The 25,078-nt window shown below is 39.8% G+C and overlaps 1 protein-coding gene across 2 annotated transcripts in view; it reads right to left on the bottom strand.

The window, feature by feature from the left end:
* The window catches only part of LOC101165518 (FERM, ARHGEF and pleckstrin domain-containing protein 1), a 55,482-nt gene extending 36,060 nt beyond the window's left edge, over nt 1–19,422 (bottom strand). The window contains exons 1-2 of one of the 2 annotated variants that reach the window (XM_023950626.1): nt 19,071–19,422; nt 15,689–15,895 (exon numbers count right to left, since the gene is read on the bottom strand). In XM_023950626.1, the coding sequence (XP_023806394.1) occupies nt 15,689–15,868 (180 nt within the window). In that variant the 5' untranslated portion in view covers nt 15,869–15,895; nt 19,071–19,422. Of the gene's footprint in view, nt 1–15,688; nt 15,896–18,740; nt 18,872–19,070 lie in introns of those variants that run through there. The other variant, XM_023950627.1, reaches the window with a different exon arrangement.
* Between the last annotated feature and the right edge of the window lie 5,656 nt (nt 19,423–25,078).

Raw genomic sequence — 25,078 nt, forward strand, 5'->3', positions numbered from 1 at the left:
ATTATAGTCACTAAGATTATTTTGCTATTGAAAAACGTTCTTGATAAGATAAACTTTCTTGCAAGACAGAAGATTTTCTTAAAACAACGGCCTCTTTACTTTAAGATTCAGTATTTGCACTGAAGCAGCTTTTTGAATTCATCTTTCTTAAAGTAGTTTGGGTTTTTTAATGCAAAAAGAAGTTAGTTTGCATGACACAAATTTATAGTTTCACTCATAAATGTTCAAATTACTAAAATAAATGTTGTATTTAATTGGAGTTTGAAAGATAAATAGATGTTTAATGATTTTGTGAATGTAGTGTTTTGGCAGTGACACACAGCCCCATCCAATGCCATCAGAAAATCCCTTTGCTATTTCAGGAGAAGGTTTCTGTTCAGACAAGGCTAAAAAGATAAGTACATAACTTTAGAAATGCTACCAAATCTGATCAACAAGGCCAAAAAAGTGAGATCATAGATCAGCTTGGAGATAAGGATCTAATAGCCAGTCATGATGATCATTCTTCACATAGACTAGGATGGTTCCTTGGATTCAGTTCACATTAATGTATAATTGCCAAAGGTCCCATGGCAACCTTCATTTCACTTTATTAATTTACAACCTGCAGATATTACACAGTTACAACTGCTTACTTCGAGTAGTACTGTTTAACATGAGCAATGGCAGAAAGTCCTGTTAGGACTAATTTTTTGGTAAACCCCTTCACCTCCTCACTACACCACGCTTACTAATAAAATATCTTTAGAATTTGCACTTCTTCAGTGCCAATTCAGGCTGGTTTTATTTCTCATAAACGCACCGTGCTTACATCACTTATTCATTTTCCTCTCACACTGTCCATATTCCCACTATAGCTGAACCACACCAAGGTTCACTGAAACCCTTGTACTTAAAGACCCACTCCAATAAAATAAATTGTGTTTTTTTGTTTAATATGTTTGTGAGACATTTCTCTGATGATGAAAACATATATTAAGAAAATAAAGCTTAAAATAGTATTTTAAGGTATTTCTGTGTTCCATTTGTTGTAAATCAAGAGCAGAAGAAAATTTGCCGAATGAAAAAGATTGTACTTTTTACGTAGAAAACACGCTGATCGGAATGGGACTCTAAACTCAACACCCAGGTTCAGATGAGATTTCACATCTACTCAACAAAATGGAGAAAACAAACTGAACTCGCTTCTGATTTGCCAACAGTCCACCACACAATAGAAACGGTCTACAGTAAAACAGAGCATGTAGTGAAATTGATGTCACAGTGTTCTCGGCTTGAAAAAACAGATTTAGCCAAAGATTGAAATTATTCGGTTAAAGCAAAGGAAAATAGGAAGTTGGAATCTTTTAAATGTCAGAGAATACTGAGCATCAACAGGAGCAGTAACTGCCAGCACTAGTGGTATAATTTAAACACGTTTATATTTAGCTGCAATGGAGTCACACAGTCATTCAACTATTTATTAAACACATAGATCCACATTACACTAAATGCCATCCTGCTGTCTCTTGGTTTAAAAGAGGTTAACTAAGCCTATGACTGAACACTCACTCTGTAATGGCTTAAAATGAAATAACAGACGAGTGACATTAAACCCACAAGACCTGAGTTTCCAGCATAAACACAAAAACAAGATTTAATCTTTAGATCTATAAATCAAAAACTGACTCCATTCAAGTCAAGGATTAAAAGAAAAAGGTCTACCAGAGAAAAAACTGCTTTTTCAAACCATACTGCAACAATTCTTTAAAACATCAAACTGAGCAGCAGTTCATCAATAAAAGACAGCGTTAAGCAATAGTGAGTAACCCCCCACTCTACCCCTTTTGTGCTCTTGTAGCTGCCAAGGACACAAACATAAAGAAATCATTGTGACTTCGACAACTGTCAGCGTGTAGCTGGTCCACAGACTCTGGTAATAACACCCACTCTGAAGCTGTCATCTGCTGTGGCTGAAACAAATGGGAATGTCTTGGAAATCCAACTTCCCTTGACATAAATCCAGTTGTAATGAATGAAGTATAAAGGATGTCTGACATGCCTTTTCGGCCTGCAACCACTCTTCCAAAAAATAAAAAAAGTCCTTAAAATCCTGTAAAAATGTAAACACAAACTGAATAATTTAGTAAAACTACCGTAATTTTAGCTTAAGGGAAAACAGTTGACATATTTATTGGCTAGGAGTCACACATTTCATCACCTTACTAGAAAACAATTAGCACATTTGGAATTAGACTGGAGCAACACCTGCTGAAAAGTTGGGACAGGGGGATGTGTGTCTTCTCCTCTTTCACTAGTGGCCCATATGGATTTAGAGAACTAGCACACCAGCTGGAGAATTTGGAGAAAAAAACTGCTCTCCAGTCGTGTCTGACAAAGGATGCAAGCAGCAGTGCCACAACAAAAATTGACTTTCTAATGGAAGCAATACATTCCCCAAAGAAGATGTTATCTGGTTGGGAAATGATATTATTGTAACATCAGTATATTTCCATTGGTACTGATGTTTCCTCACTGGATACTCAAACTGCACATTCAGTATGCAGTCATGCAACATCCATCGGATGAGTTTCTCTTCTTCGCCCTGAGGCACTTTACAGCACCAGCAGAGCATGGCTTCTTCTCTGCTTGACAAAGCTTTAACCTGCATTCGGAGAAGACACAATAAACTCTGCTCTTGGACTGATTTCAAAGCGGATGATCATCCTTCGATGAATTTGCAAGACACACCTGCGCTCCTCTTAAGTTGTAGCAGCTCCTCTTTACCACGCCCCCAAGGGCCCAGTCAATCCAAAAACCTGCAGCACCTGTACAGGTCACCCCCCTGTGCATGTGATTAAGTCCTAAGAAAGCTTAGCAAATTGGGATGAAGCTTTTGCTGCAATACTCAGCTTCAGATGTATAACCAACTAAAAGATTGTTTTTTTTCTAATCTGAGCCATGACTCCCAGAGGGGCAAAGTCTGCTCCTGACTGGGAACGGTGGACGTGAATAGCTGGTACAAAAACTATTGGTGTGTGAGGTGAAATTACAAGTATGTAGGGGTATCAGACTAGTTTCAGACTTAATGAAATGTTGTCATGAAATATGCACGTAGGTTCATTTTGAAGTTTTTTAGCTGGCTCCCAGTTGAATCTGGATTCAAGTTCATACCTGTTAACCTATAAGGCTTTAAATAGTATGACTCCATTCTAAATTAAAGATGTTATAGGGCCTAACCAGAAGGGATGCCCAGGTTAGCTTAGTCGGTTTACTTTAGTTTATCAATCAGCTTTTGCATTTTGTGACGGATTTCATGTTCTTATTCAATTACCGGTGTGAAGCCCATTGAGATGACTATTGTTGTAATATTGGGCTATATAAATAAAATTGAATTGAATTGATTTAGCATTATATCAAGTCTTATTGGGGCTGTAGTTGCTGCTCCAAGACAAATGGAACATTCTACTTGGTTACACTCTCTCAGCTTTTGTTAACAGTTTCTGTATTATTAATGACAGTCAGGGGTACACTGATATCAAAGGAGCACTGTTTCCATGTGCACCCATATGTGCACCTGAGGTTACTGATTTGACATCAGTTCTGGAGACTCTGAATTCAATTACTGCCCAGGTCCAGCAGAGAAGAGTTCAGCATTTCCAACAAGCAGAGCTTCAGACAAACACAGAACCGTGTCCAAGGGCAATAATTTATACCTTCATTTCCTATCAAACATGGAAGGAAATGACTGCTTATCTTGTGAGAACACTTCAGAAGAGCAGAGCAGCGAAGGTGAAGCCTTTAAGACAGGGTCAGATAAAGATAACCCTGTGTTAATTACCCCTCTGAATTTCAATAAGAAATTCATTATTCATGGAAGAGGGGTAGTTGTGCTTAGAAGCAGAAGAAACCCAGCTCCCAAGAGCTTTACGCGGGACCAGATGGATAACTCTACTCAGGATCAGACTGCAAACATAGTGTGAGGTCTACCTGCTTTACTAAGACATGGCCAGTAGGATAGGTTTATAGGTTGAGTGAGGTCCTTAACAGCCAATAGTATTTTGTTCACAGAGGTGAGCCATCTTCATTAAGGGACTAAATACAAGACATCCGAGGTCAACTCTGATTTTAAACAATGACCACAAGACAATGCTGGGAGGTAGAATCGGCTAAACTGCTGTCTGCACCACGTACGAGCATCTTCTATAGAGAGACATCCATCTTTGTTACCATAGGAACAAGGCTTATTATAGAAGCATCAGTTTCCCCAAAGTACCTGTGCACAGTATAGAAAGCAGTGCAAGGATAATGGTGGGGATACGCTGGGAGTATCTGTGACAGTATCCATCAGTGGCTCGGTGCTGCTTCAGTGTTTTGAGAGGAAAGACTGTGAAAAATGCCACGGAAGGGAATCACACCAACATAGCTGAGCAGAGGCAGATGCCTGCGCAAAAAATAGAAACTGAACATGATGGAAATATGCACAATCTCTGCAATCTTTCAAATGTAAATCATGCTGAAGAAGAAGCGTGGGTCTTCTTCATAACATCTGGAATATTCAGATAAGCCTTTTTTTCAGTATTACCAATAACACTGACTTCTCTTTAATGCTATATCAACACCGACTTTGAGCGACCACTTTTAACAAAAAGTCTATAAACGCCTGTAAACCGGTGTTTCAGGCTTCCGCGTTCAAAAATCTTATGTTTACAGTTTTTTAAGTCCATTTTTGGGCTTGTGTACAAACCGGGCATTTACTGAACGCATGCTGAAAGTTCAACCAGTTAAACTTTCAACTGTTTTAACGTCAAACAGCTGAACTTTGGTCAATCTGGGACTCAGATTTGGTAGTGAAGTATGGGTGCCGTCGTTTTCCCCCCCAAATTTATTGAAAATACTGCTAGTATACATTAGTAGAGCAAATGTGTATACAATGTAAACAGTGACAATAACAAACAGCCAGTCGGGTTAGCTACATAAATACATGCAGAGATTCACACATATCAATAGCTTTGATCGTCTTTCTGCTAGTAGGGAAAAATGATGTTGATTTTTTCTAAAAACTTACATCTTTAAAGTCTCCCTCCCATTAAAATCATATTTTTGCGTTTTTCTTATGAAAGAAAACAGATTTAATAAGAAATCTTTTCATTTTTGCATTTTTGAGTATTTCTCTTATAAATCGCTGTCGATCAAACCGTCGGAAAGTCAGCAACTCCCTGACCTGCCTCGGTCAGCGTGCACAAGCACTGGTGCAGGGGATAAGGAGCTGGCATCTTCCCGTCGAAAAAGTAATAACTTTTCATTTTTGCGTGACTTTTTAAAGTTATAAAACCGATGTTATGTATTTTCCGAGCGCTGCCAGCTACGCACCAACAAAGATGCCCGGCGGCTATTGATGACAACATCAAGTGATAGTAAGTCCAGATTTGTAGATGCTATTTTTCCATAACTCTCCGCTTGGAAGGCCAAATGTAGGGGTAGGAAGAAGCTGTTTGGGTAGGGGAAGAATTCGGATACGACCCAAATCTTTCATATTTTGGAATGGTGCTGTGAAAGAAAAAGCCTGGAGCAAGATTTGTGAGTTTTGCACCGCTTCCAAATGAAGGTGGCGGACGAGAAGAACACCGTATGATAAAAGTGCGTGCAGAAACCCATGTACAGCATGTTCTTGAATGTGCCAGACTACATTTACTATACATTTACACATGCCCGGTATGAGTACCATATACCTTTAAAACACCCAACCGTCAATTTGCCATCATGGCAGCCAGTTTACCATCAGTACATCACAGATTCACATTACACAAAAGCCTGGTCCTATTTGATTAAAAAATACACAACCGTAGTTTATCTTTCCTTCTATGCACCCCTGACATGTTGGTATTCTTAGCCATCGGTTACCAGATAATTCCCACTGATGCTCTCCTCCTGTGGCCCTCATCCTTCATGACCCAATTGCATTTCAGGACACGAGGGAGGAAGATGGCTGTCCATGGGAAAATAACCTCTCTACATCTCACCACAGGATTTCAATTTCATTCCATGAGAGGATGACAAGCAACAGTTCAAAGGTCATGTGAGGAATCTATGGGAATGTTTTCCATTAGTCAAACCTAGAACAATGTAGGTCTTGTGGGTGGTATGAAGACATTACTGCTTTAGATTGTAACCAGCTCCAGTGGGGAATAAACAAGTGGGCTTTACCTCGTGTCTCATTTTTGAGCCGTCAAAGAGCATCTGTCAACCTGAAATTCCCAACACACCAAAATCAAACAACATTTTTTAAAGAAAACTGGGTCAATCAGCATGAAATGAACATGAGCAGCATCGAGACTTTCCAGTGAGTCGTTTAAGTCCAAGGATTTGAATACAAAAAAGCTTTCTCTTGCATCACATCATTCAGAGGGCTTTGTCCTCTGATGTGCAGCGACACATCCCCATGCTGGTGCAGCAGAGTCAGATTAATGCCCTGCATGGGCAACCCCCCCACCCCCCACCCCACCTTTCCCTCCACTCCTCCCAAGCAGATATCAGTGGAAGACAGAACTCTGCAGCACAGCAACAAGCTCAGACGCTCCTCATCCATGTCTCTGTGTATCCATGGCAACCAACGTAGACCAGCATTACATTTACCCTTTTTAATAAGAAATCCCGTGGAGCTGAAACTCATAGTAATGCTTTGTATGTCCACTCAGGGGAAAAAATGATCTGAGTTTTCACCTCAGATTGACTGATTGCATTTTGCAGCCAAAAGGTTTCTGCAGCCGTGCAAACGAGGTCCTTCAGAAAAGTGAGGCTAAACAATGAAAACAACATTTATGTACCATAAGAATGTAACTGGGTGCATTTATTTTAGAGAAAGGAATTCACCAATACCAAAAGAATTAACTAATGTATAATATTACATCAGTATAGTATTTAGCAGAGGCTTCTATTTAAAGGAATCTTTAGACTTTTTGTAACAGTGGGAATGTTCATTTTCAGTACCTTGTCCTGCCTTTTAAACCTCTAACTCACTGATAGGCAGATGGCTGCTTAAACCCAAGTAAGTGTGACAAAGTGGAGAGACAAGCATCTTTAAGTAATACTGGAGCACTACACCTTCACTACCTGTCTAAGGCTGGTTTAAAACGGAAAGTAACTGGAACAAATGCAATTCAAAACGGGAAACATTAGGCAGCAGCTGGTTACAAAAAATATATATATATATATATATATATATCAAGCCTGCCACCATTACTTTCAATGTAAAAGGGTCCAACCTCACAGTAGAAATAACCATATCCTCTGAAGCGGCGTCCACACGGCCCTCGGCAACGCACGTTTAAGACACTACGTTTGGTAAAAATTCTATGTAAACGCTCATTTTGGCCTTCCGCATTCAAAACTAACACTCGGCTAAAACTCGGCAGCAGCAGCGGGGATTGAACCACCAACCCTGCGGTTATTAAACGACCTGCTCTACCGTCTGAGCCACTTGCCGCCTTGCATTACTTGCCTCCCCATTCTCCTCACAGCTCTGATAGCCAATTACATCCCAGATGCAATCACATTAAGCCAATCACAAGTCATCAAGAAATATTCAGACCAAATTATTCTCATTGAGAAAAAAATCCAAGTGCTGGAAAGTACTGGGATATAGGCAGGATTTAAAAGAACAGATAGACTTTTTCCAAACATTTCTTTTATGTTAAAATTTGAAAACACAACAGTAAAGATGAGAACTGGAACCTGTCTATGATAAGTCAAAAATGTTAGTAATAAATGGTTATTTAAATAAGAGACATCTTTTTAATCAAGATCCAGTTGTAAAGTTTTGCCTGTTCGTATAGTTTTTTGTTTATATCATTGTTTTTTTCTTTCATAAACACAAAGTCACATTTCAACATGTCTTTTCTTTTCTGCCGAAGACAAGAAAATTTCCCCTTTGTGGGATAAAAAAAAGTTTATCTCTTCTATTATCTATTCTATTCTACTCTAATATAAAATTAATATTTAGGCTTTTTTTCTCTCATCTTTTGTCATTTATAGTCTAGATCTTAATGATATTTTCCTTTTTATCTTTTGTTACACAGCACCAGAAAAGAATTTTGTTAAAAATTACAATCAAAACTATGTATGGAAGATTAAAAAAAAGCACAAGTCAGAAAAAATGTCCAACTGTTAAAACAAACTGTAACAGAACAGTGATGACACACATTTACAATCACCTCAATTTTATCTTGTGTTGTTGCTAACAAATTAAGGATCTTCCAGCCTCTGATCCACAGTCTGTTCATCAGTCAATCATTGACAGTGAGTCTGTTGAAGACTGCCCTGAAAAAAGCTCTTCATCGTGTTTCTGCTCATTAAGTCAGGACTTACAACAAGCCACTCTAGATCTCCTCTAATTGCTTTCTAGTACAATGAGAGGCTGACGGCATACGGAGCTGAGAATGGTGAATGGCAGGTTGATGGTTAACATTTCTGGACTGGACTTACTCTAAAGCATGCAAGGCTTTTTTTATGACATGGCCCACTTTGGCAAAAATGCCCCAGTTTTTGGAAAGAAAAAAACACTATCAGCTGCTGCTTCTTAATTTTTTTTTTCTTTTTTTAAGATGCAGCGGAAAACTTTTCAGGGTCTGAACTGTCCAAAACCCACTTTTACAATCCCAGATTCTAGAATAACTCACCTGATCTCACATCCAGTAAGGAAACCTTTTTCAAAAATTTGTAATCACTAACTTCTCATCAATCATTACTAAAACATGGCGTTGCAGTATGCCTCAGCTCTCTTTTCATCTTATACCTGTATTAACATTCAAACATCCTAGAAACGCACAACTCCCTCCCTGCATTCATGTCTACAAGGGAAATTACACTGAAGGTCAAGTTCAATGAATAAAAGTACTGTGTGATAACAGACAACATTGATCAGTTTTAAACCTAAGAGTCTAATTTGACTGAACCTTCTTCAAACACTAAACACATCAAGAGGTGAGAATTGGATCGCAAAGTAAAATACTTTAAAAGTTTTGCATTTTGACCCCATAATAGGTGAGTACGATGGATGGGACAATGGTCATTTTATATGTTACATTAGCTCCAACTACAAAAAAAAAAAAAAAAAAAATCATAAAATTTTGTAACCATTTTTAAGTTTTAGCAGTGCTAGGATTGATAGATTGTCATAAATATATATTAGTTTACTATACACAATATACATTGATTTTGTCATTAACAATATGAAAAAACAGGCCAATTACAAAACCATAAAAATGCTATAATATATATAAATACATATATAATAACTCAGATTTCTATTTATTATTTTTTAAACTTACGTAATGATACTGAAAATAAATTTATTACAAAACAAAACAAAAAAAAAATCAATCAAAAATTTTAAAAAGTGGAAAAAAAAATGCAAATAAGTAGTGGAACATGTGTTTTTGTGGAGGTTTGCCTAATGATGCTTGACTGTTTCCTCCACAGGAATTAGCATAACCCCCCCATCTTTGCCCTAATGAACCCATCCCCCCACTTCTTAACCCCTGAATTCATGATCAAACCACCTTCCTCACAGCCAACTTTAGCTTCCACCAAAAGAATACTCAGTTCTGATATGCTTCTGAAGAGTAAACAATGAAAACCAAAATGTCACAAATTTTGACTGATATTAAATAATCCGCTGCTGTTTTATCAGCCGGACATCATCCGAGCACAAATGTGCTCACAGTTGAGAGTGTTAAGTAGGCCACAGCGTGGTGTGTGAGCAACATCATGGCTCAGTGGCCCGTTTTTGTTTCCCATCCATCTGATACTTCACCTGCTGAGGTGGAAACTTATCCCCCCGCCCAACCTAAAACAAAACAGGAATGAAATCCTTTAGTCTCACGGCCAAGCTGGGCATTTTCTTAAGGGAGGAATGGCCTTTTAATCTGACGTGAAAGCCTACATCAAATATTTAAAGCAAACTAAATTCTAGTGAGACACTATGTGTACTCTGAACACTCCAACCTAGAATCACTCGAAATGTGCCGGAATATAACATATTTAACCCCAAAGTCATACTTTTCCCTCTTTAAAAGTGAAACTAAACCTGTTTTGTGCTTTCTCTTTTCAGATAAATTATTTTTCTGGACAAAATGTGAGCCATTGACAATGAAAATACACTTTACCCACACCTCAGGGGAAGACCATATCCAAGCCACTCAGACTGTTATCTCAAGTCGGTACTTGAGATAACAGTCTGATGTGGAGTAAATTGAGCATGAATGCGGTGTTCTGTTAGCGGGGGCCTTTTGTCATCCCCTTCCCAGAGTTGAATTTTTTGGGCTTATTTCAGCTTCACCTGTCTGGGGAACAAAGGCTAATTTGTCATTTTTGGCACTCAGCCGCGAATGTCACTGTGAGGGCCAACAACTGAAACTGCACATACCACACATAAATATTTACATGCTTTTCTTGTTTGCATGGACCATGTTTTTGAATCAGAATTTCTTTTTTTGGTTGCTCAGGTACTGTTGTAAAAGGCAGCGATATTTCCATGTCACAGGTTTCAACTTTAAATTGTTATTTTCTCACGGAAAGCAGCATCTCGTATTTTCTATGCCACAAATAAGCTTTATTTCAAACTGCTTTTTTTCGTCTGCTCCTGATTCACAACGATTTTAATAAAGAATTACTCAGACAGGCAATTTTGAGCTTAATTTTAACTGCGTATGTCCTCCATCATCAAAAAAATACCACAAGAACATGTTAGAATCCCCAAAAACATGATTTTCATTGGAGTGGGTCTTTATTGCGGTACAACACCAGCAAATGTAATCAAATGCCGGTACGTTGGCTAGTCTTCGATCTGGATCTGTAAAAGCTGGACGTTGGCTTCGAGTAACTGTTAAGAAAGTCCAAACCAAAGCCGGTGAAGGAAATAATCCAAAGTGGAGCTGGTGAGGGTGACACCCAGAGATTAGCCACTTTACTAGGTTTAGCTTTTACCGCTGAGCTGTGTGCTTTGATGTCCCTCCAACGTCACTCCTCTGACTGAACTGACCAGCTATTCGCTTTGCCGCTCATTGTCTTTTATTTAAAAGCTGTTTATACAGTTTTTTCAGGAAAGGCATGCAGTCCAAAAGCTCAAATAATAATAGAAAAATTGTCAGAACATGGCTGACAAGTTGAAGTTTGTTATAGAAGCATTGATGCCATCAAGGTTAAAGGCGAACATTTTTGGCAGAGTTTATCACCAAAAATGTTCCTACCTACTGATAATGTAAATATATCACTGAGCTCCCCTAGTTAAAACACTGGTAGCCATTTTTTATTTACCAAAATAACATAAAAATAGTTATATAGCTCTACTACAGACTTTTGTTCAGATCCTCTCTCAACGACCAAAAGTCTGAGCATGTAGTCATAGTATGTGGAGTCCTCCAGGGTCAGATACTAGGACTACTGTAATTTATCAACTACATTCTTTCTCTGGGTCACATCATGCACAGTAAGTAAGGTTGATAGTCCAGCATCACTTTGTATGAGAATGTTGAAAAGGTGTGTTTTTAAAGGTGTTTATGTCATTCACTTCTTTCGGTTTGCCTTAGCTCGTGCATTGGCTGGACGTGCAATTCGATTCAATTCAATTCAATTCTATTCAATTCAATTCAATTCAATTCAATTCTATTTGTATAGCCCAAAATCACAACAACAGTCGTCTCGATGGGCTTCGAAGTAAAACATGAACTCAAAAGGATCATGAATACAAAGAGTTCAATAGGAAAATACTAAAATGAACTAACAAACTGACTAAGCTATACTGGCATCCCTGCCCTTAGAACCCCGTCTGTTCACACTATTGTCAAACAAAACCAGGGTTGCCTTGCAACGAGTAAACTAACTCCTATTTTTAGGGAGACCAGAGCTCACTTGCTTAAAATCATATCAGAATTTCACACCCAAGAAAAACTGGCTGGGTAGCTCGGTTGGTAAGGTGAGAGGCTACCACGCAGGAATCCAGGGTTCGATTCCCAGAGGGGAATGAGCAATAGTATTGTACTGTACTCTATGATGTATTGTGATTTTAATGCATTTTTCTGTTTTGTGAAGCACCTTGAATTACTTTGTGTACGAATTGTGCTATACAAATAAACTTGCCTTGCCTTGCCTTGCCTAGTACTGGGGGCAATTACCATATCAATGGCGAGCAATTAACATCACTCAGTGAGGGTCCTTAGGCAAGACCCTCAACGCTACCGCCACCCGAGCGCAGCACGTCTGCAGCTCACCACTCCCCCAGGGGATGTGTCAAATGCGGAGATCAAATTTCGCACACCTAGGTGAGTGACAGAAAGGTACTTAAAAACAAAACAAAAGTGACAATAGGAGAAGACAATTATACTGACCAAAATCCCATTGAGAAAACACAAGATTTTAAAGTAGAAATATGAAAATTTCGGGTGAATTTCTGTGTCGTATTTGATGCAGGCCTAAACTTTAGGAGTCCAATCATACCTGAACGAGTCTTCATTCACGTTTTTTTCAAACTGAACAGTTTAGAAATCTCACGTTCAGACGGAGTTTACACACCACTTCACCTTCAGCAGGCTGGACTGTTGTACCTGTCTTCTGTTACATCTTTTTGGAAAAGAAGACACAAGCTACATTAAAAAGATTGCGACAGGGTTTAAAGCAGGAACAGGAGCACGTCACTCCTGTTCTCAACCTCTTAATTAACTTCAGCACTGATTTTCTAAGTGTTACTACTGGGTTTTTAAATCACTTAAAAAGAAATTGCAATAAATTACATGTTGGATTGCCCTGCTGTGCACAAACCCAGCAGGGATTAGAGTATGAAGGTGCTACACAAACTAACCCGTCTCGTCTTACTATCATTTAATTGTTCTCTGTAGATTCACACTGTTACAGCTCGAGTTGTATTTTTGCTTTTCAGTTCTTTTGCTATAAAGTAAATTTATTCTGCGGCAGAGGGCGTGTTCGCCGTTTTTAGTCAATCTTTGCATGACTGTTTGCAGGTGTGGATTGCTGATGGGTGTTTTCTCTGGGTTTCACCAAGGCCCAGGGTGTGGTGGCTTTAAATTTCAGACCATCCCTCTCCTCCAGCAGCAGGTTTTTGGCTCGGCTCAGCTCGTGCTGCGCTCCCCTTTGCCACAGCAGCGAGTCATGTGCGTTCCCTTGTGTGGTGCCGGATCAGCTGATCTGCCCAGCTCTTCAGTCATATCGTTGGTTTTAGTTTACAGGTGAAGCTATAGGGGTGAACTGCCATGTTCCTTACAGATGGTTTCTCCTGTTTGTGTTATTCTAAGAGTATGTCATTGGATTTCACCTTTTGCTTTTACAACAGAGTAATTAGCCCTTGCAAGTAAAGAGCATTTATTGTGCTTATATTGTTTCGGCTTTGGTCTACCCAAAAGTGTTTGTGCTTTGAGTCACTTTTTAATAGTTTGACTTACAATGTATAATTTATTTCAGAAGTGCACCGCTTTGTGTACTGCTTTTGTTATATTCACATTAGGATATAAACCTGAGGTGGAAAATGGATCGTGTCTTTCAGTCAAGGGGTCTGTAACCTTTAACCCTAAAAGATTCATTTGGTCCACCTTCTTACAGACCAAAACCTAGGAAGAGCTGCAAAGTCACTGTTTCGAAAAATCCCCTTTTTTAATTTTTTTTTTGTGACTTTTAAGCCATTTATTTACAAAATGTACCTTTTACACATTTACAATAATTGAATTATGATCATTTTCTTTGAAAATTTTTACTTCTTTTAGTTTTGACAGCAGCATCAACAAGTACCCTTTAAAATAAAATCACCCCCCCCCCTCCCGTGTCAAAAGGGGTCCTCCTGCTGCTGCAGATTTACCTAAATTAAAAATGCAAGAAAACTAAATCAAACATGGCATTTCTTTTATTATTGTAACTATGCTCTGGTGTCATCATTTGTCTTCTTTTACTTTTAAATATAAACATGACAATAATGGTGTAGAATCCAATATTTAAGAAAGTCTATATGTGCTTTAAGCTTATTTTAATAATTAACCACTCCTACCATTATTTTTCTCAGTTGGCTGACATTTTAAACTTTAAATATCAATAAACAAATACACCTCATTAACTTTAATACATTAACAACAAATGCTTTATTTATTGAAATTGTTAGTATTTTTCTTCATACCCAAAGGATGAAGGGGTAAAAGGGGCTGCATGTGGCTCCAGAGCCTCAGGTTGCAGACCCCTGCTCTAACTGCTTGCATACATAAAGGAGGAACACATCCTCTGCGTTTTTGTGAAACTCAGTTGACACCCACCAGGTTGAAAAACATAGTGGAAAATCCAAAGTGTGTAATCTTTAGTTCTTAGTTCTTCACTCATTGGTTTTGTAGTGACCACAAGCTTTGAAGCAGACGCAGTGAAAAACCATTTTCTTTCTTAGCCCGCCTCATTTCACATTCACACTCCACTGGCTGAGCCACTATTAAAGGTCAAAACAGGCAATTTGATTGTTCCTTTGAGGAAAAAAGTCACAGAAAAATCATGTAAATGAGGGCCTTTAAATAAAGACCAGGTGAAAGGCCCAGGAAAAACGTGTCCCAAAAAGAAGGCTGTCAATGCCAGAAAAGGAAACAACATTGTAAGAGTAAAAGGAGTTCAGAGAGCCGCCACGCTGCAGGAACACCTTGGGAAAGAGCCAGGAGGATGCATCCACTTTGCACACTGAACACTCACTAACTGTCAGGACAGTTCAGCAGCTTTAGTGTAGAGCTCCATTCATGAAAATTAAAAAGCTCCTTTGTGACTGCTGGAGAATCGGTCTCCCTACATCAACCCTTTCTGCTCCACCGATCTCCTTCAGTCCTGGAGCAGACGGATTATTCTGCTCGCGTCCTCTATGAAATATAAGTCTTTCCATTTCCCCCCCACTATTCAATAAAATTATTGAACTTGTTGATCCTGAAGCTTAAATTTAAATTAAAAAGAAGTTCTCTTCCCAGTCTTCTACCATAAAGGTCTATCTAACGTTTCACCTGTAGTATATTCTTATCATCTTTTTAAAACAAATAAACTGTTGGGGTTTTCCTATCTCAGCAGGTAACATTTAAACATAGACAGAGGTAAAAGATAGACCTTTAAGGTACTATTTTCAGCTATGGATTAATTAGCTGATCTGAGTATTTAAGGAAGCAGGACAGTGTACCTGTGACCGACTTAAAATAAAGCGCTTCCCATATGCAACAAGGCTAAAGTAAAACTATAAAATTGTTGGCTTTGTGTTGCAGCATTAACACACTGGAGCTACAAGTACTACATTTAAAACATTATGGAGGAATGCTGGTTTGCAATCTGTATCTAATTTTATCTCCACTTTCATTCCTTGCAACTAGCTCAGACCACAGCGTCTAAATTTAGAGCTGCGCGGCGAGAAAGTTAATCCCACAAAAGAAAGACGTTCTAGCGTCTCTGGAACAGCCGTCTGTATTCGGGGAGGAACGTCCAGCAGTTCTCACACATTACCCAACCGCACAAAAGCCATCCCGGTTCCTCACAATTAGTTGCAGTAAACATCCCCATGCTGGGAGGTTTGAGATAGTCGGGGAGACTTCCATACATGCATGCGTGCGTGCAACACTCAGTTGCCATGACAACCCCTAACTAGTCTAGTGTAGCTTTTTTTAACGACACTGCAGTGCTGAAGAATGGAGTAACTCACAGAGACGTCAAAAATCTCCTCCGTGTCGTCCAACATTCGGACCCGTATAGCAACCTGTCGTCCGGGGGGCATGGCTGGAGGTCGGTGTCCAGGGTCCAATGTGCTGATGCCCAGGGTCACCGGTGCACCAAGGCGGCGTCCGGCCCCACAGGACGCTGGCTCTGCATCTGACTCTGCCATTCTGCACTGCACTGCTCACTTTCCAGCCTGCACCAGGTCAAAGACAAGGGGAAAAAAGTGCATGAATGCACTAATTCCATGTTTGGAATATTGTCATTTCAAAGTCTTATAGTTCCACTTCCTCCTCTTTACTAATGTTTGCATGTGTGTACAATATTACACTAATGGGGCAAAAGGCTCAGAGGACACGCTGCACAACAGAGCTTGTCACACCAATGCTGTAATTGTAAATGTAGCATTTGCACTAAGCACTAATGGGTGATAATTGCAGCCTGCGGGAGACTCAATTAATGTAAGAGCAAAGAAGAAAGAAAAAACCCCAAGCATGTTCTTGATTTTGTTGTACAAGCCAGGCGGTCCTAATTTAACCTGACAAATGAATCATGGAGAAAGAGTGTAAAATCAAAGATTCCATCTAACCACGATTGAACTAAGACATTTCCTGATGATCAGCAATAGCGCACAGACTGAGGTGTCTTAGAGTTTAGAGGGCAGCTGGTCTGACACATGCACAGTACGGATCACAGACACTGGAAAAGATGGATTTTCTGAGGAAACAAACTGATCCAGACCTAAACCGCTCAGTCGTTTATTATGTGAAATGCAATGCTGTCTTGTCTAATAACTAAATGCTGCGGCCTATTAGCAGCTTTAATAATGAAAAAGATAAAAATGCACTTATAAATGCTTAATCATAGCCACAATAATTAAAAAAAAATAGACTTTTCTGTGTTTTAGTACTAAAGATTGGAAAAGATGGTAGGTCAAATCACAAAAAAAAGCTTTTAAGGTTTCTGAACCTCCTAAAAAAGTGTCAGGCAGTCAGAGGTAAATGTGTTAAGTATTCAACCACCACAAGACAGATAAAAATATGGCAACTGAAACAGAGAAAAAACGTTATGGCTTGTACTGTAGAACCTGCATTGGTTCTGATGGTAAAGATTTGCATGCGTCTAACTCTAAGAGTGTGATTACTCAGGAATGTAACTCTAGGGCTCGTTCATGTGATGCCACATGAGCCACACCGTCCTCCAAAATCCTCTTCTTGTCCCACTCAAGTCTCCCTTCGTTGCACATTCCGGCAGGCTGATGTCACCCTGAGAGCGGTTCACCGGAGCGGTGCGTCCAGTAGACAGTTACAGGATTTCTGCAGACTGAATGACTGCTGCCAGCTTTAAACTGAATTGATTTTTAAAAAAGGTAAGAATAAAGTGATTAAAGTCTCACTCCAATCATTTTTTTAATCAATTTTAAACGCGTTCCTAGTGATCTTGGAAGTATGGTTATGCTGCTTTTAGTCAAAATCAAAACACCCGTGTCATTTTCTAGGACATTGTGTCTGCAGAGTGGCAGCAGTTTATAAGAAATTCACCTCTGAGTTGTGGTCGGGACAGTTGCTGCAGAATAAGTTTACCCATCATCCTTTTGTTTACACTCTCTCCCGCTAGCTCACAGTCCCCTCACAACTTCCAACAATCAGTCAGCAATATTGGAGCTATCCAGATTTACAGTTTTGGGTCAGATAACAGCTCGAATGAGGAAAACAGAGACTTACATGGATCTATTTGTCTGCAAGTGGATGCATCGGAATGGAGCAAAAGAGGGAGCTTGTAGCACCAATAATCACAATTGCAGGCTTTTTCAAACTGTATTATTTTTTTAGTCCGCTCCTGATTCACAACAGTTTGAATAAAGAAATATCTGGAAACGCAATTTTAAGCTTAATTTTCTTAATCTATATTTCATTATGAAAAAATGCCACAAAAACGTGATAAAAAAACTTCAATTTTCAGTGAGGTGGGTCTTTAATCGGAGTATGAGCACTGCAGAAGAATTGGGAAGATCCAGGGAACAGTATACCTGTGGGTAGTCAAGACAAATTGTAAAAAATGTCTCCTTGAAAGCAAAAAACAAACATTTAATTTTTACGGGTGTAGCAACAAACATCAAGAACAAAAACAAAAAAGGTGTCTACAGCTTTCACTTTAAAAAAGATCTCAACGCTGATCAAAAACCTGAAGGAACCAACCATCTGGTGGTCGATTTGCACCTGCTTGGTCACACGACTGTTTTCCAGATGACGTGAACTTTCTCTTGAGCAGATGAAAAGCCTCCATAATTCTTTGGTGTTGATGGTTGGCAAGTGCCTCGTGTGGCGTCCTATATATTCACGGCTTACACGACCCCGCAGGTGCACGCCACGTAACCAGACACTCCTTAAACAAAGAACCAGAGAAACTGAAGCCACTGAAAGACTAGACAGTGATTCTCCTCCCTCTGCACTACTCATGACTGCTAGTCCATGCGTTGCCATGAATGGGAACGAGCAGGCAGCAGTTGTGCAGATGGCATCATGTTCCCAGAGCCAGGCGACCGTTTGCAGACTTCTGAGTGTTTCTCTGGGTAAAACACACCTCCTTTGAATTCATTAACTCGAAATTCCCCACATATGTGTAATATGGAGCAGTGACTGCTGGCCTTGGGTTTAACAGTGGCTCCTCTGTGTGCAGGGGGGTGGGAGGGGGCAGTAAAGTCCACCATTGCACAGCTGGAAATCTTTAGAGACAGCTGAATAGCCAGAGGCTGTGGGAGATAAAGAAGTCAGGAAAGATCTGCAACACAATAAGGAGGAGAAAAGGCTCTGCTTCTGCAAAGAAAGTGTAATTTGGGCGCGGCTGCGTTAAGTTTTTTAATGTGTTGAAAATACAATTAATGCATGTTGTAAAATTTGCAAAACGCTGCATTGGACCTAAACACGAATAAAAAGCAGCCTTTAGGGAGGTCTGGTCACATGATAATGTGGGTTAACAGAGCAGGAATCTAACTACAAAACTCAAAATGTGACAAGCATCCATCCACCACCTGCCCTCACCTGGACACGCCGTGGACGCGCGCGCTTCAAGGCGACATGCTGGCCATTCAAATGGCACCGTGACGCGCGGATCCCATTACAATCCACGACACCTGAGCGACTGCGGCGCAACACGACCCACACTGCGGGGAAGGACGCGCGCGCTCACTGACTGACTGACTGACGGCAGATGAGGGTTTTCACACGCGGATATAATATGCCCCCCCTCCCCTCCCCTTCAAATCCACAGCAAAATACTCCCGAGAATTAACCTTAATCCCCTCAAACAAGTTGAATCAGTTCTCTTCAGGGAGCAAACTGAGAAGCACTTCGGCGGCGCGCGGCTCTTACCCTTCTCTCGTTATGCGGGGCTTGTCCACACGGAGAGTATGAAGGGAGGCACTACATCCACGTCCCGCAGGAAAGGAGGAACTAAAGGGAAAAAAACACACACACAGCCCTAACCCTCCCAGACGAGTTTTAAAGGCTGCTCACACCAAAGGGAGGGCTGCCCGACGTCGCCATGGCGGACGGCTGAGTGCATGCGCCTGGGAGAGACCGGATTACACTGAGCAGAGCGGAGGATCCTCTCCCGGTGCCTTCACTCAGACAATGAAGGAGGTGCAGCACCTCCACCTTCCCGGCAGCAAGGGAAGACGGAAGAGCAACAGTGACACCTAGCGGTGGCGAACAGGAGTACCACAGTATATGACAAAAGTTTTTATTTTTCATTTTTATTTCTGATTCAACACAACGTGGTTATTTAAATAAAAAAGATAAAAGTAACGTACGCACTCTTGTAGATGATTGGATTTTGGGATTTATTGGCAATCACTTTATTGATCAATTTGCATTTGTAGAGCCCCTTTGTCAACATGCTTGACATAAAATGCACGTATAAACCTAGGTTAAAAGCATGAAAAGTCACAAAACACATTAGATCAAATGAAACAACAATCAAAAGACAAACGGAAGGAAATTCTGCAGCTAACACTTTGAGGAGGCACTGTAATGAAAGATGGAATGTGCAAACAATAAACCATAAAAGCAATAAAATACTTAAAGCCAAAGAAATAAGTTCAAAGGGTTGCTGGAGCCTGTCCCTGGGTGAAGGCACCAGTCTGTCGCAGGCCACACAATCATTACCACACACCTAGAGACACTTTAAGTTTAGAGTAACCAATTAACTGATGAAGCATGTTTTTGGATGGTGGGAAGAACCTGCAGTCCCCGGAGAAAAATCCAAAATGCACGCAGAAAGGTTCCAGGTGGGATTTTGAACCAGAACCTTCTCGCTGTGAGGCAACAGCACTGTGCAGCCTGAAAGTCAAAGTCCCATTAGTTGTCGTCATCTAGGTATTTGAAATTTGCTCTCTTCATTTGACCCATCCCCCAGGGGAGGGGGCAGTGAGCTGCAGGCACAGGCACTCAAGAGCCACTCTGGAACCATTTGGTGGTTTAACCCTCAATCTAATCTCTTTATGCCGAGTGTCAAGCAGGGAGGCATTGAGTCCCATTTATGGTCTTTATAACTTGGCTCTGGATTTGAAATAACAACACTCTACTAACAGGCTGGCCACTTAGCTGGGAAAGATATGTCTTCAGTTTAACCCTTATATTGTGTTCGGGTCAAAATTGATGCATGTTCACTCTTGAAATTTCAGGTCAATTTTGACCTGAACACAATGAAAGGGTTAAATTACAAAATCTTCACAGATGATAAGAGAGCAAAACCTGATGATCTGAGAGTTCTGGAGGGTTTGTAGGGACCGAAGAGATCTGATAAATAGGAAGATCTCAATCCATTTGCATTGTTTTAATTCACGCCGAGACAAAGGAAATGTTTAAAAGAGAGTTCACTGCAAAAGTCAACACTAAATAGGCTATTAAATTCTTTTAACTGTATAAAAAAGTATACACATAAAAATGTATATATTATGCATTATTTATGCAATATTTTCTTGTATTTATGAACACTTTTGCACAAGATTTTCAAAACTTTAGTACATTACAGATTAGTTGTCATTGTTGTTAAACAAAAATGATCTTTTTCCTCTCAACAGTATTCTCTAAAAAACTATAATGTTACTACTTATGTCTTGCATTACCTTTAAGTTACTTTACAATAACTGCAGAACTAGAACAAAGCATCTCAGGGGAAACATTTATGGTGAAGTGTTTGTCAGATATGAGGAGCAGTGTGTTGTGAAAGTAAAAGCACTGAAAACAGCATTGGCGGAAGTCTCAGCTGTTGTCCGTTAAGTTTATAAAAACTATTGGTGATTAAATTTGACAGCCCGTAAATGGAAAACAGAAACTAAAGAGAGAACATTAGAAGCCAGAGTGTATCAGAAAGACTAAAACAACAAAATGCTACATAACAAAAGCAGGTTAACCCTTGTGCTATCTTAGGCACTTTAACATTGGGAGTTGGGTCATCTAGACCCACTAGACAGTGCTCTGAACCTTTTTTCTTCAATGATTTGTGAACCTCACTGGTGTCCATGGATTACAGGAAATCTTTCCACCTTTATCCACCTTTGTCATGGTAGGGAGAACACGTCAATGTAAGGGTGGGGTCATCTAAGATAGCACAAGGGTTAAATGACTGAAGCTTGCTCACTGCGAGAAGACAGACAACTCAAAAAATACAAGACTAATAAGCACACTTATAAAAAGACAAAGTGTTTGGATCTATGCAGGCTAATAATGAACTTGTCTTATTAAATTCAAGTTATTTGTGTTAAAAACAACTTAAAGTGACCAAACTATGAGCAGAAAAATACTCTATTTGTAGTATTTTTTGGATTTTCAATCGCGTTTTGGTCTTGTCACTTTGAAGCTATAAAGTTGGGTGGAAAATCTGTCGAATTATACAATTAACTGAACACGAAATGAGTTAAATATTAATCAAATTTCACAAGCAATGCCTTACACTATTTTGTCACAGTAAGAAGTAAAAAAATCACTTCAAAACATCCTTTTCTAAAGAGTTACTTTCCACATTGTTTATGACTAATTACTCACATAATTCCTGCACAAAAACAAAAGCAGCTTCCTTTGTTTTGATTTGATTTAGAAGCTGTCTTTTCTTACTTTATTTGTTGACTTGTTTTTAAACAAGGAAATATAGTCAAAATTCATGCCAAAACAAACACAACTGTGCTCAAAAATGTGAAATGATCTCAGTTATCTTAGTACATACTTTGAGTAGTACATAAACATAAACATAAACTGACTAATGGGTCTGGGTTACTGGAAGGTCAAATACAGCGTGTTGGAGCTGGTTCCCCTCTGAGGATTCTATGAGAAATAAGATTCACATTGATTTGATTTGATTTGATTTGATTTGAAATGGTTTATTTCAAGCAATCAAATAAGAATGACACACGACAGTAATACAATCATCAGTTATACATTCATACAATGACGAATCAGACTTAGGATAATTAGATTGGATTTTTCTTTTTATTCCACTTCAGTTACACTCCAAAAAGAAGAAAATTATCTGTAATTTGATGCTATTATGGTGACCTACTTTTTAGAACTCTCTTTTGTGTTGTGTTGCAGTTGTTAAAATGATCTTTTCAAACATCTAATCAACACCAGAAGTGTGCTGCAAACTTCAGCATCCAGCTTACACACAAAAGAACACAAAAAACTTCCAAAAGTACCAAGCAGGTACCGTATCTGTATTAACCTACATTCATGAAGTGAGAGTAGGAATAAGCCTTTGGTGTTTTTCTGCATTTACTGTGGTCTGTTCACAGATTTTCTGTAAAACACTTGAATATTCTTTTCGATTTAAAAGTAACTGAGAAACCATGATAGAAATAAGATTTGCAACAGCCCCCTCTGGTGCTGGCTGTTGTTTTTTCGCTGTCAATACAAATACAAATGTGGTCCAAACAATATGCTTCCTTTTCAAAGTTAAAGTAGATTCTTCACCTTTACCCAGACCCTGGAGGGTAACAACAGAACGTGGTCATATACTGTTTGTGACCGTTTCCTTTGTCACATATATATTAATTAAGGTCATAGTAATTTTGCACCTTATGGGGGTTTTTTGTTGCAGTTTTGCTGCAGAAAAGTTTAATTAGAATCTGATAACAAACATCAGCTCACTGACCTCCAGCTCTAACTGGAGTTGTTTGCAGCTGGGGCAGCTTTGAAGTCCAGAAGACAGAAAAAAGCAGATTTTTCAGACTTAGCATAAACTTGAACAAAATGAGTATGAATAAAGTTCAAGTATCTGGGCACTGATTTAACAAAAACAGAAGAATAGTGCATCAAATTGGCCAATGGGTCAGCGGTGTATGGGATTCTATTTGTGCATCCATCAGGTCTGTCTAGGTTCCATTGTCTATGTTTTTGTCTTTGGAACATGTTTCTGTCTATGTCTTTAGTCCTCTGTCCATGTATCTGCTCACGTTCCTGCAGTGGTGTTACAAACTTTGTCCCATGCAGTCCATTGTGGTGAACAGAGAAGCCAGTTGAGGTTTGGGCATCTGAATGCCACCCAGACGGGAGGAGGCTCTGTGGCGGACCCCAGACATGCTGGATAGATGATATCTGATGCTGGAATGGGAGTGCCTCACTTTTCTCTCAGAAGAGCTTAAAAAAAGGTGACCAGTCTGGTTTTCCTTGTCCCCGTCCGACCAAAACCTGAAGAAACAGCAGATAATGGATGGGTAGAATTGAGGTACACCCAGTGTACAAATAGCTTTGTGTTATTTTGCATTGTTGTGGTTTTATTTCAAGATTCTCATAAAGGCCTCCAAAGATATAAACAAACTTTAACTTTGTGACACTTGCTGTTGTGCACAGAGGAGGTGATCTGAATTCTTTTTGTGATCATTCCTACTCTGTTCTTCAATTTTCAGCTAAGATCTTTAGTTCAGAGTGTGGAGGTAAATTGAAACACTTTTTTTGTTCCTGATCTTCCTTTCGTGTCTGCTACTCACCCACCCTCTCTCTGACAGGAAGGGAAGTCTCCCACGCGTTGTTGTGTTGGGACTGAGGATGGAGAAATCCCACTCGGTGAGTTGGCAGCTCCAGGGGTTCCTCCAGAGGCGACGCGTTAGAACTGAGGCGGAGATAAACTCATAGGAAAGAGCTTGAAAATGAGTGAGAGCTGCAGGAAGGAAAGAACAGCGACCCGCAGACAATACTGTGTTTGAATTAGTTATGTAAGGTATCCTGAGCTGGAGCCATGTTCTCTTAGTGATCTCTCATTCACTTATGTAAGAGTGAATTAAATCATCAGTTTAACTTCACACTTATCACCGCAGGATGAGGAAACACTTGAACTGGCAGAGCAGCTTTCTAATATATTTTCTTGGTTTTCTCTCAGCTCACTGCAGGAGTGTTGGTAGACATAAAGCTGCACTGGGGCGCAAGCCAATAAAAATGTTTTCTTTTATTGTTTTTAAGGCCTGCTCTGTGGTTGATAGGAGATTGCTGAGTCTGTAGTGGAGCTACTTGTTCAAATCTGGAGCTGATCTTTAAACAAGAAGATGTAAAACTTTAAGTCAACAATCCCTGACCTCCTTCTCCTCGTCTTTTAAGTATTAAATCAAAAAATGAATGAAGCTTTTTTTGATGTGGTGGACTGAATTTATTGGTCATTTTATTATTATTATTTTTTATCACATTGTCTCAAAAACTGATATGAGACTCAAATCGGTGTCTGCTTCATTGTGTCTATCCCTCTCTGCACTATAACAATCAATTAAACAATGAAAAAAGTATTAAAAAAGTACGAACTAAGTCTGTTTGTTTATTCTCTTTTTTCTATGAGTCAAGTATCAAGCTTTTTATGTCACAACTTGTCATTGTTATGCCTTTAAATAACCAGGGTGTCATGGTCCCCCCCCGGGAGCTTCCACTGATTGGACTTCCATCATCAACCCCACAGTATATCAGAGGGGCCGGTTTCCAGTATTCCTTGCCAGATCGTTGCCAACTATGGTGAAGTACCTTGTCTCATGCTCCTCGCGGTCTAGTGAACTTCTGATTACTCCTGAACTTCCTACTCAAGCTATCATTTCTGTCTTTAGGACAAATTTCTGCAACCAACCTCCTGCCTGGGTCCAGTTTCCACCTCGTTCATTCCAAGCCATCATCACCCCAAGCCCTCCAGCCTCGCCGTGCCACACGCCACACTCGACAACCGCTCCACCAGCAGTTCTCCGGGACCACCCCCTGAACAAGAGCCCACTACAAGAGGGATACTTGCCGCCAGTACGCTCCTCGCCACAGAACTCCCGCTCCACGGATTCCTGTTCATCCAAAATCCTTCATTGCCAAGAGGCTTCCAGCGTGATCTTTTCGGGTTTCAGCATCTGGGTCTATTTTCG

Source organism: Oryzias latipes, chromosome 21 (assembly GCF_002234675.1).
Source record: "Oryzias latipes chromosome 21, ASM223467v1".
Taxonomy (NCBI): Eukaryota; Metazoa; Chordata; class Actinopteri; order Beloniformes; family Adrianichthyidae; genus Oryzias; species Oryzias latipes.